Here is a 15,657-nt window from a genome sequence, read left to right as displayed (position 1 = left end):
TCCATGTATTTTTATAAAGAAAATGACATCAGAATTTGTTATACTTGCTGTTTATGTTGATGACATAAATCTTGTTGGAACTCCAGAAGAGCTCCAAAAGGCAATTGAATATCTTAAGAAAGAATTTGAGATGAAAGATCTTAGAAAGACAAAACTTTGTCTTGGTCTGCAAATTGAACATTTAGCAAACGGGATCTTTATCTATCAATCTGCCTATACAGAAAAGGGTCTTAAAACACTTTTACATGGAAAAGCGCACCCATTGAGTACACCAATTGTTGTTCGATCACTTGAAGTGAATAAGGATTTGTTCCGACCTCCAGAAGAGGACGAGGAACTCCTTGGTCCCGAAGTACCCTATCTCAGTGCAATTGGTGCACTAATGTATCTTGCTAATGCTACAAGGCTTGACATAGCATTTTCTGTTAATTTACTAGCAAGATATAGTTCTTCTCCTACACGGAGACATTGGAACGGGATTAAGCATATATTGCGATATTTAAAGGGAACTCTTGATATGGGTTTGTTTTATGCTAACAAAGATAGTGCAGACCTTGTTGGTTATGCAGATGCAGGTTATTTATCTGATCCCCATAAAGCTCGATCTCAAACCGGCTACGTATTTACATATGGAGGTACTATCATATCATGGCGCTCCACAAAGCAATCTATTGTTGCTACTTCTTCAAATCACGCTGAGATAATAGCTATTCATGAAGCAAGTAGGGAATGCGTATGGTTGAGATCAATAATTCATTTTATTCGAGAAAAATGTGGTTTGGAATGTGAGAAAAGACCCACAATTTTATACGAAGACAATGTTGCATGCATAGCCCAATTGAAGGGAGGATTTATAAAAGGAGATAGAACGAAGCACATTTCACCAAAATTATTTTACACACACGATCTTCAGAAAAGCGGTGACATTGATGTGCAACAAATCCGTTCAAGTGATAATCCAGCAGATTTATTCACTAAATCTTTGCCAACTTCAACTTTTGAGAAGATGGTATACAAGATTGGAATGCGGAGACTCAAATATTTGAAACAAGGTTTTCATCAGGGGGAGTAAAATACGCGATGCGCTCTTTTTCCCTTACTAAGATTTTTTTCCCATGGGTTTTCCTTAAAAGGTTTATAATGAGGCACCTAGCAATGCGTATTACTAAATATGTGTACTCTTTTTCCTTCACTAGGATTTTTCCCACGTGGTTTTTTCTAGTGAGGTTTTAACGAGACACATTATCTTTTAATGAACATCCAAGGGGGAGTGTTATAAATATATTATATTATGGATGTTCATTTAGTACTCTGTTGTAAATAATCTTCGTGAAGAAGCTTATCCATATGGGACTTCACCGTAAATATGTTTATCCATTTAGTACTCTATTGGAAATAAGCTTCCTGAAGAAGCTTATCACTTCGGTACCCGGTTATGGATAAACATTACCCTAGGTAGAAGATTATCCATACCGGGTATAATAAGCTTATCCATTCAGTACTCCGTTATGGATAAACATTGCTCTCAGTAGAAGATTATCCATATCTGGTATATTAACAGCTTACACAGCAGCTTGCAGTAGCAGCTTACACAGCAACTTGCAGTAGCAGCTTACACAGCAGCTTGCGTAGTAGCTTACACAGCAGCTTGTAGTAGCAGCTTACACAACAACTTATAGTAGCAGCTTACACAGCAGCTTATACAACAGCTTGTAATAGCAGCTTACACAACAGCGTGTAGTAGCAGCTTACACAGCAGCTTCCTTTCTTCTATAAATAGAAAAGATTTCAGTTCATTATGTATGTCAGTTTGAATTCAAATAATATATCAGTTTCTCTCTATACTTGTCTTTACTTTATAGTCTTTATTTTATAACACAATCCACCCCCAAAACTTTAATAAAAGCAGAAAAGTGGTACTGGGCTACTAGGACATTCGAGACCCTTCCAGCACTTTGGTCCCCTATATACTTACGGATCTCCAAAAACTCTGTTTATGTTCATTTGTCTCAGCTGTTTCACTCTTTCTTTTTCATTCATTACATAAAGAAAAGAGCAAGAAATCCAAAATCTAGAGAGAGAGAGAAAGAGAGAGAGAGGGAGAGGGGGAAAGAGAGATGTCGTACTTGTTGCCACATCTTCACTCAGGGTGGGCAGTGGATCAAGCTATTCTTGCTGAAGAGGAACGCCTTGTCATCATTCGTTTTGGCCATGATTGGGATGATACTTGCATGCAGGTAAGCTAACCATATATATCTCTTGATACCTTGAATTTTGATGTATAAGCATTTGAATGTATGAATTGTTAATTTCCTGAATTTTCTTAATAGTAGGAAATTTGGTGGGCAATTATTAGTTAAAATAAGAATCTCTGGATATATTATGGAGGATTCATATTGTCAGACCCAATTTATATGATATGTTTCTTAAGAGAATTTGAATGGTGGCTAAATAAAAGAAGAAACTTGATGGCTAAAATAGAGTGGAATAGTTCTAGAGGATTTATAATTGTAGGGGTGGAGCCCAACTAGTTTGAGTTTGATTGATTATTGGGTTGAATCACCTGATTGCCTCATTAGTGATAGGCAAATAGAATATTGGAGTAAAAAGGGCATCCCGCATTCACGCTGTTTTCACGGATCAAATCCATGGCCTATATAGTTGAGGTGTAGTTGATTGATTGCTATATATAAATCTGTAGAATAAAATTGATAAATGTTGATATAGAGTCGATAGCAGTATTGGTAGTAATAGTTCTATTCGACTATGTCTCGTGTTTATCAAGTGATTAAAACTCTTTTTGCCTGTGGAAAAAAAAAAAAGAAGTTTCTATGTTTTGGAGTTATTGATTCTCGCTTATACCTATCCTGCACAAGTAACAAAGAAAGGGAGTTTGTAAAAGAACTTGTAATTTCAGGTGGCTAATAAGTTTGGAATATAAGTCCTGTGAATGGAACTTGAGGCGTGCTTTACATATGTTTCCCTTCTCCCATACTCTCCGCCTTTCTGCTCAAGGTGTCTGTCTTCCCAAACATAACACAAATAACATGCACTTGAGTTTTAGGACCTTGGCCCTGGTAAGACTTGCCCCTATCTCAAATAATGGCGTGCTTCTATGCTTGTTTGCCTTTTTTTTTTAGGTGTCTTAGATACTTTGCCTTGTAAATCCGTAGATATTCCTTTTGGTTTTAATCACTTATTTTTGTTTCTGGAATCCAGATGGACGAGGTGCTGGCTTCAGTTGCAGAGACAATAAAGAACTTTGCTGTGATTTACCTGGTAGACATCACCGAGGTCCCTGATTTTAACACGATGTACGAATTGTATGATCCGTCCACTGTTATGTTCTTCTTCAGGAACAAGCACATTATGATTGATCTTGGCACCGGGAACAATAACAAGATCAATTGGGCGCTTAAGGATAAACAGGAATTCATCGACATTGTTGAGACAGTGTATCGTGGTGCAAGAAAGGGTCGTGGTCTAGTTATTGCACCTAAAGATTACTCTACCAAGTACCGCTATTAAGAACTTGTAGATATTGTACTTGGTTGCAGGAACATACTGTACTTAATGTTAGAGCTGTAAGAGTAAATAAAACAATATCCATTGAAGTAGAGAACAATTTGATCAAGTTGTTGAGGCGTTGATGCATGAGTTGCATTTGCCATTGATTGCCAGTCTGGACTTCTAATCTTCTTCTAATAATCAATGATATTAACCTTTGTGTAAATACAGTTTTGTGGTTTACTATTGAAATGTTTAGTCCCACTATAATAATTATTATTGAAAATAACTCTTTTAATGATTTTCTTTTTTTTGTGTGTGTTTATTTAGAAGGTCCATCAGGATTTAAATTATATAGGTTCAACCATCAAAATTTTTAGCATCGAATTCATTATATTTTTAAAGTTATGGATTCATATTAATTATTTATTGTAATTTCAATATATTTTTACATATAAATTTATGCTTTGCACTTAAAAGTACTGGGTTTTCCTAACAGGACATTCTATGCATCTTTAGCTTTCGCCTGCCACCTACTATCTAGCTGCAATCTCCAAGTTCCCTCTCTTTTTTCTTTTTTTTTGTCACGATCAAAATGAAGGTTGCTTTCTGGGCTTGTCTTTTGCTCTCAGAGATGTTGGTTCGAGTCCAGTTCGTGAAAGAGTTTGTCAGTTGAACCCGATGCTAAAGGGCTGGATGCGCCCCTCGGTCCATCCAACATGCATTTGTTCAAGTAGTTGCATCACTTTTTTCAAATATTTTCAAAATATTTCAACTATTAAAACAATGGTGATATATACTCAATTTTTTCTTATTAGTCTATTCCATAAAAGAATAGTACAGTTCTATATGAAGAAATAATTTACCCTTAGCAAAAAGTTTTTATAATTACAATAATTATTATATTTTTTACCCTCTATATTTTAAAGATCACAAAATTCAAAAATCTTTCTCTTTTGTTGGTTAAAGTGCTTATTAAAGTATTTTTGTGTTGAATATGCCAACTTAACTTCCAGAAAGACAAAAGAACTGAGTGCTCATTTCACCCCCGAAACCTATGAGCCTATATAAAGCTAATCAATTTCAGTAATCACACTTCCTTGTTCTTAAAGAATTTAGACAATGGAGTAATACTCCAATACACAACTAAATGCTCTCACCACTCTTCACAAAACTACTCAATGGCTGCTTTCTGTAGAATCAAAAGATCCCATTTTCTTTTCTCCAGATCACTCAAACAATTCCTCAACCTATATACTCAGAACAACAACACTCAAATTCAAAACCCATTTATAAAATACAATCTTTTTCAATTTTCTTCAACACCGACTTGCCAAAAACCTCAAAATTTTCTCCCCCCACTTTCTCTAGAAGATTCCAGAATCGTTGATAAACTTGTACACGTATTCACTGAGCGCCTTGATACATCAAAAAGCGAAGAACTTGATGAGTTGGGTCCAAAGATTACAACTTTAATTGTTGAATTTGTTCTTAAAAGGCTCAAAAGTTGGAGAATAGCTCAATTGTTTTATAATTGGGCTAAGAATCAAAGTGGTTTTAGTCATAGTTGTCATACATTTAATTTAATGGCCGAGTGTCTATCAGCTGCTCGACAAATTGACTCAATGAGAATGTTGGTTAATGATGTGATTAAATGTCAGTGTTATTTTACTCCACGTGCTTTGGGTTTCTTTATTAGGTGTTTGAGTAATCAAGGGTTGGTTAAAGAGGCTAATGAATTGTTTGATCATATGCAAAAATCGGGTCTTTGTGTTCCGAATAGTTTTAGTTATAACTGCTTGTTAGATGCTATATCTAAGGGTGGTGATGTTGGTTTAATTGAGCTGAGATTGAAGGAGATGAATAGCTATGGGTGGCAGCTTGATAAGTATGCTCTGACACCTACTTTGCGGTGTTACTGCAATGCGGGGATGTTTGAAAATGCGTTGGTTGTTTTTAATGAGATGCGCGAGAAAGAATTGGTTGATGCACATGTTTTGTCGATCTTGTTGGTTTCCTTTAGCAAGTGGGGCAAGGTGGATAAGGCGTTTGAGTTGGTTGAGAGGATAGAAGATCTCAATATTAGCTTAAATGAAAAGACATGTTTTGTTCTGATTCATGGTTTTGTGAGGGAAGGCAGAACAGATAAAGCGTTGCAACTGTTGGATAAAATGAGGAAAATGGGCTTTGTGCTGGACATTTCTATTTATGGTGTGTTAATAGAAGAGTTGTCTAGGAATAGTGAGATTGAGAAAGCTATGCAGCTGTACGAGGAAATGAATGATTCAGGTGTCCGTCCTGATATTAAAATACTTACTGACCTTATGTCTTGTGTGCGTGATGAAAGAGATATGATCCGAATAGTTGAGGAGAGGTATGAGAGTCTTGAACTGAAAGATAGGATGCTGTTGTATAATTCTGTCCTGAAAGGACTTATTAACAATGGTTCAACTGATAAAGCATATCGTCTACTTTGTGCATCAACGGGTCTTGAATCTGGTGGTGATTTTAACAAGGACAATCCTTTTTCCATGAAGGAACTTGTTTGTCCTAATACTATTTCGTTTGAAATAGTTATTGATGGTTTGTGTCGGGCGGATAGGTTGGAAATGGCTCTCAGCCTGTTTAGAGATATGGACCATATTGGTTGTAAACGCAGTGTGCTACTTTACAATAATTTAATTGATTATTTGAGTAGGTCTGCTAGACTTGATGAATGCTATGAGCTTTTGAATGAGATGAAACAATCAGAATTTCGGCCAACACATTACACATACAACTCAATTTTTGGATGCTTATGTAGGCAAGGGGATGATGCGGGCGCCCTTGCTCTGGTGAGGGAGATGCGTGTGCATGGGCATCAACCTTGGATAAAATATTACACGCTGCTCATGCAGAAACTCTGCAAAGATGGGCAAGCAGTCAAAGCTTCTAACTTTCTTGCTGACATGGTTCAAGAAGGATTTCTGCCTGATGTAGTTGGTTATTCGGCAGTCATAGATGGTCTTATTAAGATTAAACAGTTGGATAAAGCATTGGATCTCTTCAAAGAGATCTGTGCTCGGGGTCACTGCCCCGATGTAGTTGCTTATAACATAATGATAAATGGCCTATCTAAGGCCAAAAGAGTACTTGAAGCCCAGGGTCTTGTTGATGAAATGATGGATAAGGGGCTAATTCCATCAGTTGTTACCTACAACTCACTGATTGATGGGTGGTGCAAAAATGGTGATATAGATCGGGCCATTGTAAATCTCACTAGGATGACCGAAAAAGAACGGGAGCCCAATGTCATTACTTACACCACTCTAATAGATGGGTTATGCAATGCTGGCAAACCAAATGATGCTATGAGGCTTTTGGTCGAAATGGAGTCAAAGGGTTGCCTTCCAAGTAGAGTAACTTTTATGGCTCTCGTTAGTGGTCTGTGCAAGTGTGGAAAGCCAGATATTGCGCTGACTTATCTGCAGGAAATGGAGAGGAAGGAGATGAAACCTGATCCATATGTCTACATAGTGATAATAAAAGCTTTTATAAACAATTTGAATCCTAAAGAAGCTTTTAATGTACTAGAAAAGGTGGTCCATGATGAGTCTCTTCAAGATTTAAATGGTAAGGATCTTTCTACTCTTAAAGAGGCAATACTTTCCCTGTTAGCAGATCCAAGGACTTCCTCAAATGTGAAAATCCTGTTGGAGGAGGGTCATTTTACAGCACTTTGTAGCATCTCTGAAATCGGTTGACATGATTGGATTGTTCAGCTCTCTTGACCTCTGTTTGCATCCGTAGTTACTGCGGATTAAGAACTAAAACGAGGAAATGGAAAGCATTAAGTGCCGTGCTCTACACTTGTCGTTTTAGTGTACTGATGAGTTTCTGTGCCGCAATATTGATTGCATCGTCAATGAAAAAGTTATACAGCAGGAGCAGTTTCCATTTGTTCAAAAAGAGGTTTTAAACCTTGTGCTTGATATTATGGCACCACACAGAGGGGTATGTTTCTTGCAAGCTTTCTGCTCTTTGTCTAAATAACTCTTTCTGTTGTGACTTCATTTTGTTTTATTAAATGTTTCAAAATGGATAAGATCTGGTCGAAAACTGGAGGTACTCTGTTGTGACCAAGCTTTATGTATCTTGGTGGCTGTATCTTGGGTCCACTCATTAAGTACTTTAAGGCGTCCCAGATATAAATTCTGTACACATTACAATTTCATCCTTGAAAGTCCCTGGTTACACATTCTGTACACATTACACATTACATATAAATCCTTGAATGAGCTCATTGTATGGTTCATTTAATGGCTCTACTTGCTCTGTAGCTACTCCAATTAAGTTGTCTTGGTGTGTTGACATGTTGAATCCCCTTTTGCTTAACGATGCACTTCAAATTTTCCGACATATTACCCGGTACTTGTGCTAGTGGGAGGTAGCAGTTACCCGGTGGAATAGCCGAGATGCAAGCAAGTTGTCCCAGACACCACAAATATAAAGAACTCTAGATATTGGTGATGGACCCCACCCATAAGAAGCCAAGGAACTGTCTGTAACTAGCTCCACCTCTATAAAGGGCCTATGTAACCGTTCCTTATTCTCCTCTGTTAACTTTTCCAGATTATTGTCTAACAACTGTGGCCTCCATTTTTTCCTCTTCTAAAAACATCTTACGATAAAAATGTACAATGTGATCCTTTATCTCTTCTGGATATTTGGACAATGAACAATCATTTGCAGCTTGTCAGGTTGTAAATAGTCTGCTTCATCTGTCCATAAATCTCACACGTTTGCCATTTTGAAACCCAATACAAGTGATATTGTTTTGCATATATTGAACTTTAAGTTGATGCAACACTAAAAGCATTTCAGTTGTCAATATTACCTATGTGGTCAATGTTCATTACAGAAAAAGCTGTTTCATATTTGTGATGGATGGAGCTTGTGGGGAAGAGCACATAAAAATTTATGGAAACAGAAGCAAGCATAGCCTTAATTTCTGTCTCTTTGTTCTTTCTCCAATTTAACTCTGTGATTGCATTGGTATTTCATTCATGGTATTCACTAAGGAAATGTCAAGAATGTATGGAAATAGTTAGTACAATGTAAAGGGCATTAAAAGATGATCTTTTTCTTTTTAATTTTTTTTTTGGGTGCGAGAGGATACTGTATCATATTGATAGTTGGAATTGATAGACAATTATGGATAACTCGAGTTTGGGTCAGATGCACTTCTTGTACACACTTTTTTACAACTGATTTCTGTTTATGATGAAATTTTGACTTTTCAAAGAAAAAAAAAATGAAAATGTTGCTGGAATTCTTCACAACAGGTAAGGTTGCAGTTAGTACTATATATGTTTGCATCCAGAATGATAGTTTCCTTTTTTCTGAAAATCTTGGATGCCCAGATGAGGAGGAATATCTGGACGGCGTTGGCAAAAATTGCAGGAGCAATCAGCAACTCTGGAGCGTCGACCGCCCAAAATATTTACTGGAGGAGATATGCATCCATCTTGGTTAGAGAGGAACATATTAAGTGGTTTGACGAGGATAACTAAGCTGACATGCTGGAGTTTGCTGCTGGGCAAGCTTTGCTAAATTGGAAAAATCCCATCGGTCTGTGACTAAATCCTAAACTTCAGATTGACAAGTAGAAAAAAGAGAAAAGTCCAACTTAAGCCCGATAAAGGTATGCAGCACTATGATTACGTGCGTTAAGCTTTTCCAAAGCATTCTCAGAATTCTGTTCCTTGCAATTGAGAGGAAGCTTTTCCATTGTACCTTTCTTTTGTGGATTTTCCATTGGTTTTGCAATGCTGTCTACTGCACCATCTTCCTGATAGATGAAATTTCTATTCAGTTGGCCATTACTCATGTTAAATGAAATTGTCACTACAGATTGACAAAGCGCAACTGCAATGAACTCAGCCTATTTGGAAGCTCTAGAAGCTAAGTTTGCAGCTTGTTTAGGAGGTACTGCTGATAATAATGGGCCAACCAATAAGAAAAGCTCCCTCACTTGAAGCTCCTGAGGAGATTAATGTTGAGAAATTTCACTCTTCTATTGTAACATTTCTGTATTTGCTAATGACTGGTACCTTAATTTCTGGCATAATTGAAAAGTTTCAAAGGATTCTTTGCAAAGTTTACTCATTGCTAGTCCCTTCTTCTGCTTCTTCTTTTTGTTGGCTTTCCCACAGGTATTTCTCCTTCAAGTACACAAATAGAAAAGGAAGGTTCTTACACTGGGTTTGTTGTTGTTGTTGTTGTTGTAGAAAAGGAAGGTTCAAACGCTGTAGGATATGCACCAAGTTAACAGCTATTGATGAGGACGCCTAGTGTTGTTAGCAATACGCGATAGGTGCACTCTGTCGTATAGAGTCGGTTGGACAGGGAGAGAGATCATTGATTCTGTTGAGTCTCATGCTAAGGATGTCCCTACACAAACCTAAACTTAGAGAGGATTGGTAGTTTGACAGTGAAATTTTTTTGAGTTGGAATCAAAATATATTATATGCAATGGTATAGTAGTCTAGGACCGCTATGAACCCTTTTGGAAGTCAAAACCTTTAAGATAATAGATGGAGTAATCCATGATTGTTATAAGATCATTTCGTAACTTGTACATAATTGGCATGAAACAAATTATATCTCTTATACCCTCCTACGCGTGTAACCCGATACTATAGATGGGCTAGTTTTTTTTTTTTTTTTTTTTTTTTGATGAACAGGAACAAGACCAGAGGAAGGTTAACAAGCTGAGCATGGAACTGAAGAAATTTTAATGGCTCAATGAGTAATATTGAGTAAAAAGAAGCTCAAAGCAAGAGCTAGTAGTGACCATATACAATTCAGGAAGGAATTGAAAGAAACTTTCACAAGAATGAACTTGCCACAATTTGGCACTAATACGATGGAAGCAGAAGTAGAACATCCAAACTTAAAATATTAAGGAAGTGGTTGGAGTAGCTGAAGGTCATTATATACGCATTTTGAAACACTTATAGAGTAGTTTTAACTTTTGTTGCCAAACATAGATGTTTTTTTAATTCTTTATTCATTTGCCTATCTTTCCTTTTGGCCATAAGTGTCTGTTTTGATCACTCTAAAGAACAACCATTGCTTACTCTCTCAAGCTGTTGTCACTAGGTGACTTATTTTGCCAAAGTAGGCCTCATGCCACCCTCTTTACAAGCTACGCTAGTACATAGATGAGACAAGGCAGTAGGCACAAGGCACCAACCTGATATTTGCGAAATAAAAAAAAAATGGTAGTCTGGTACACAAAGAATCCCGTATTCGCGCAGGGTCCGAGGAAGGATTGCACCCTAAAGGGTGTGATGTAGATAGTCTACCCTAATGCAAGCATTAGTGGCTGCTTCCACGGCTCGAACTCGTGACTCACGGAGGCAACTTTATTATTTACTCCCTTTTGTATTGTTGAAAGTTTCTCTTTGCAACATCATTATTGCAAGCCTTACTTGCCCTTACCTGGTTTACAACTATTTCAAGTTTCTCCAAAGGTTAAGAAACCGATATAATGATCACCTCCAATCTTAACGTGACTGTAAAGGTTTGTGTTTCGGGGATTTAGACAAGGCCGCAGGAGACGGAGCTATTCACAGCTTTTTGTGATTTGTGTTCAAGACATTGAGTTGTTAAGATCCTAATTTTCTGATGGTTAATAAAAAAAATAAAAAATAAAAAACATTGAGTTTACATAAGAGGGAGCAATGTAAACAAAGGACACAGATATAATATTAACTCGTCCAATAAAATGTAGTACACACTTTTGGAGAATGATTAATCAAAACAACAGTGCTACAATTTCTTCTTACAGCAATAAAGCAAATAAGATACCTTCATCAACTCTAGTATGAGTTCTCCCCTCAAACTGTGCAAAGTCAAACCTCTCTATACAGTCTCGTTTGTTCTAGATTTTTTTGATTGTTATAACAAAGTAATGTTATATATGTAACATAACATGAAAACTGATTCCAAAAGAAACTTGATTTTTATAGCGAATGGTTGTTAATATTGCGATACTGTCACAGAGAGGCCTAACTGTAGTTATATATTATACTTCATCAGAATGAGATAGTGTGTCATTGAAAGTGGTAACAGTATGAGTACATCATTTCAACCAAATGGTGATCTCACATTTGCAAGAAGTGGAGAGAGTTCTGCTTTCTAATTGAGCTTATATAACCATGCATTCCCTGACAGATCAGTTATATTAAGACGATGGCCCCTGTTCCATCGAATTGTGCAGGAGCTTCCTTCTAGTTGGAGATTTCTACAAGTAACTCTATCCCAATTTCTGTGACTGCAACAATCATTTTCAAACAAGATGACGTCCATCAATAGCTCTGCCAATACCAAAGCTATGTATCAGGTGAGCTACATTGCATTTCAACAAGCCATCTTGGCAATGGAAGTTTGACGTATGGTGTGAATCTTGATTTTCAAACTGTAAACTTATATCAGTCACGACCTGCAAAAGGAGATGATAACAAAGGTCGAGATCACATTGTGAATTAATACTATACAAGTATGCTTCCTTATTTTAAATTGTGCAAATTTCTTCACCTCGGAGTTACTTCTAGCAAAATGCACTTACAAGGTAGGAGTTTAATGCGCTCCAAGACATGCTCAGACACAGTGAGGGAAGATTGGCCACAATCTGAGTAGTACTATGTTGCCTACCTCCTAAAGGTAGCCGTCCATCCTATAGCTGCCCAAAAATGATTTGCATGATCTTGATCCTATAGCGACAAATCACTTTTGACTGTTATACATACATTTGTCATTCATCTGTAATGCACAGCAGCCATCTCCAATACCGATTCCTATATGATTGATATCACATAAACAATTGTTCTTGCTCTTCACAATCTTTATCTAGCTTCATTTGCCACAAAACAAACTCTAGAATCATGTAGATTTGATCCGATTCAGGGTGTGCTTTATCATGAGCTATGAATCTGTGAAGAGATCCATAGATCTCCACAACACTGAAACCAGGAATTTTCTTCACTCCCCGGGTATCCATGGCTTCTCTCATCGCTTTAGCTTCATCCCAGCGCTTTTTAAGCGCATACACATTTGATAGCCCAACATATCTACCATCATGTAATGGCTCCAATTCAATAAGCTTTTTCCCTACTTTTTCTGCAAGATCTAACTTTCCATGATTGATACAGCCATTAAGTAACGCACCTAACATGGAAGCAGTTGGTTCCATAGGCATTTTACAGAGAAACTGGTAAGCTTCTGTTAAACGACCTGCACGTGCTAATACATCCATCATGCAGGCATAATGCTCACATTTTGCTGTCATGCCATCTTTACCCAGAGCATCAAAGAAACGCCAAGCTTCCTTTACTAGTCCGCCATGAGCACAAGCGCATAAAAGACACAAGTATGTAATCTCATCTGGTCTAACTTTTAAAACCTGCATTTCCTTGTACAACTCGAGAGACTCAGTAACCAGACCGTGTGTTGCCAAACCTCCAATCATGGAATTCCAAATCAAGACATCGGTTTTTCTCCCTAAACCCTCTCGAAACACAACCAAAGCCTCCTCTACCTCACCGCATTTAGCATACATATCAACGAGCGACGTCCTCAACACTAAAGTCATAGGCAACCTATTCTCAACCACGTAGCGGTGCATCGCCCTCCCTTGCTCAAGCGCACCCAAGTGAGCACAAGCACCCAAAACACTCACCATGGTCACCTCATTTGCTTTCGGTCCTTCCACTCTCATTTTCTCAAACACCGCCAATGCCTCAGCATATTCCCCATCCTTAACATACCCATCAATCAAAGAGCTCCACGACACAACGTCTCTCTCCATCATCGAATCAAACACCTCCCTCATCGAAACAACATCCCCACATTTCCCATATCCATCCAACATCGAATTCCACGAAACCAAATTCTTCACAGGCATTTCATCAAACATCTTCCTCGCACACAATACATCACCACAAGAACCATACATATGTATCAAAGAATTCGAAATATACAAGTCATCATCAAACCCAGTTTTCAAAATACAACAATGAACACTCCTACCGATTCTAACATCAGACAACTTAGCCAATGACTTAACAACAAAAGGGTATGTAAAGTGGTCAGGGACAACCTCATTTTGCAACATTTCAACAAATAATGACAAAGATTTACATGGGTTTTTGCTGTTAGAATAACCCCTTATTAGAGTATTGTAATCAAAGATTGTTGGGTTTTCAGTTTGTAGGAAAATATTATGAGCATATCCTATGTTTGAGGAATCAGATAGTGCTGTGAAATTAAGGATTCTTGAATTGAATTGGGTTTCTTTGGAAATGCCAATGGTTATTAACAAGGCGTGGAGTTTCTTGAACTCTGAAATTGATTTGCATTTTTCCAGAAAGGTTACGAATTTTTGTGTTACAGTGGCGGGATTTGAAGACACTGCAGCATTCAACATCACTCACTTGGCGACTGTACAAGATTTTGGCGCGACTGACTACTTCTATAGAAGTGCTATATTAGAAAAAAGTGCTATATTAGAAAAAAGTGCTATATTTTAAGTTAAATTTTAATTAAAAACATTTTTTAAATGAGATATTTTGACTCTTTACCTAATAATATAATAGTGTTAAAATGAAGGCATTATGCATGTTTCATTTCAAAAAGTTAAGAAGTTTATATCTTAATTTTATATTTTGTCCATTTGGGTACATGTGTAAACCTAAGATTAGGTATATACAAATAAAATCGATAAATCGCACCAAATCAGCAATTCGAGTCAAATCAGAAAAAGAAAAAATCGATGTGGTTTGGGTTGATATTGGGAAAAAAACTGACTATAATTGATTTGGTTTGGTTTTAACTAACAAAAGCCAAATCGAAACTAAACCAACCAGACATTACATTTATACAATTTTTGAAAATATTTTATACATACAAATATTTATTGTAATTTAATTTATAAATATTTCTTATACTTTTTCACAGTTTTATCTTTTAATATATTATTTCAAGCTTGGAGTTAACATTCTTAAATGGTCCAATAAGTTTTATAGCTCATAAATATAATAACTCAAATAAAGTTCAAATCAATATTAATGCTAACAAAATAAATTTAATTCAACACTAGAAATGACAATAGTGTTAGATAACTATTTTTAGTTTTGCATTGGTTTATAATGAAAATGCATAACTTAGTTTATCTTTTGCTTTCGTGTTTAGTGTTACGCAACGCCTTCCTGATGTTCTTTGGAAGGACAACGTAAGGTTAAGAAACTGATGTTAGTGTGGTTGTTGTCCGCCAATGAGGTCCCTTCCGCACGCTAGACTAGATTGCCAGTGCCGTGCGGGAAAACCAATGTCACGAGCAATTACGGAAGCTGAGAGAGAATTGGGTTTTGAATGATGATGATGATTTTATTGATGAATGAAATGTTGATTACAAAAGATGCGGTGTCGAGGGGGAGAGACACCAATACAGAAAATTGATTGTTGAAAATGTTTGATTGCTTGATCCCCCCTAATAATGCTTAAAAAAATAAACCAACATTACATGACTAGTCCTAATAAAGCTGTGGAAGCACACTGAATAAAAATGATGTAAACTAGCCTATAATTACAATGGACTTAGTTTATTACAATGTAGAACTAAGTCCGAGCGCGCGCGACACTTGTTGTGTTGGCCTGAGGCTGGGCGCTGGTGCTTGGTATCAGGGTCTGTGCGCGAGGCGCTGCTGGAATGGGCATGCAGTTGGGCGCTAGCGAGGCATCAAGATCTGCGCGCGCGGCATTGTCAGGGCGCGCGGCACTGTTGTCATTGGCCAGCCACTGGGCGCTGGCGAGAGGCATCGGTGGGGCGACAGAGGCGCATGCATGCTTGTCACTTGGCGCAGCCAAGACCACGGGGCCGACCATGGCGCTAGGCATTGTGAGGCTTACTAGGCCGCCATGGGGCGCGGCCAAGGGGTCATGGGGCGTGTCTGGAAAGCAGCCCATGACATTCTCCCCCACCTGAGTTGGCACCGTCCTCGGAGCCTTATGATGATGATGATGATGATAATTCTGGTGGTTGTTGGATGGGAGGTATGCGCCCCTCTGTTCTTTGAGCTTGTTGTTGTAGCGACGCAATGATTTTAT

General features: G+C 37.6%; 3 protein-coding genes across 5 annotated transcripts; 2 read left to right on the top strand and 1 right to left on the bottom strand.

The window, feature by feature from the left end:
• The first annotated feature begins 1,997 nt into the window (after positions 1–1,997).
• LOC107803633 (thioredoxin-like protein YLS8) lies at positions 1,998–3,733 on the top strand. Of its 2 annotated transcripts, XM_016627396.2 has the most exons (3): positions 1,998–2,237; positions 2,918–3,077; positions 3,220–3,733. In XM_016627396.2, the coding sequence occupies exons 1-3, from the start codon at positions 2,212–2,214 to the stop codon at positions 3,526–3,528; spliced, it is 495 nt and encodes a 164-aa protein (XP_016482882.1). In that variant the 5' UTR covers positions 1,998–2,211; the 3' UTR covers positions 3,529–3,733. The 2 variants fall into 2 exon arrangements, with proteins under 2 accessions (XP_016482882.1, XP_016482885.1); XM_016627399.2 differs by lacking the exon at positions 2,918–3,077 and having other exon boundaries at positions 2,000–2,237.
• Positions 3,734–4,560: 827 nt separating this feature from the next.
• LOC107803635 (putative pentatricopeptide repeat-containing protein At5g08310, mitochondrial) lies at positions 4,561–9,650 on the top strand. 2 transcript variants are annotated; one of them, XM_016627401.2, is made up of 3 exons: positions 4,561–7,500; positions 8,910–9,190; positions 9,400–9,650. In XM_016627401.2, exon 1 carries the CDS (start codon positions 4,689–4,691, stop codon positions 7,248–7,250), a length of 2,562 nt encoding a protein of 853 aa, XP_016482887.2. In that variant the 5' UTR covers positions 4,561–4,688; the 3' UTR covers positions 7,251–7,500; positions 8,910–9,190; positions 9,400–9,650. The 2 variants fall into 2 exon arrangements, with proteins under 2 accessions (XP_016482887.2, XP_075089576.1); XM_075233475.1 differs by lacking the exon at positions 9,400–9,650 and having other exon boundaries at positions 8,870–8,988.
• Positions 9,651–11,213: 1,563 nt separating this feature from the next.
• On the bottom strand, positions 11,214–14,011 carry LOC107803632 (pentatricopeptide repeat-containing protein At5g08305). The gene is made up of 2 exons (XM_016627395.2): positions 12,122–14,011; positions 11,214–11,995 (listed from the first exon to the last, which is right to left on the bottom strand). Exon 1 carries the CDS (start codon positions 13,976–13,978, stop codon positions 12,365–12,367), a length of 1,614 nt encoding a protein of 537 aa, XP_016482881.1. The 5' UTR covers positions 13,979–14,011; the 3' UTR covers positions 11,214–11,995; positions 12,122–12,364.
• Positions 14,012–15,657: the final 1,646 nt, after the last annotated feature.

The sequence above is a fragment of the Nicotiana tabacum genome, chromosome 16 (assembly GCF_000715075.1).
Source record: "Nicotiana tabacum cultivar K326 chromosome 16, ASM71507v2, whole genome shotgun sequence".
Classification (NCBI taxonomy): domain Eukaryota; kingdom Viridiplantae; phylum Streptophyta; class Magnoliopsida; order Solanales; family Solanaceae; genus Nicotiana; species Nicotiana tabacum.
This window is presented reverse-complemented; position numbering and strand designations above follow the sequence as displayed.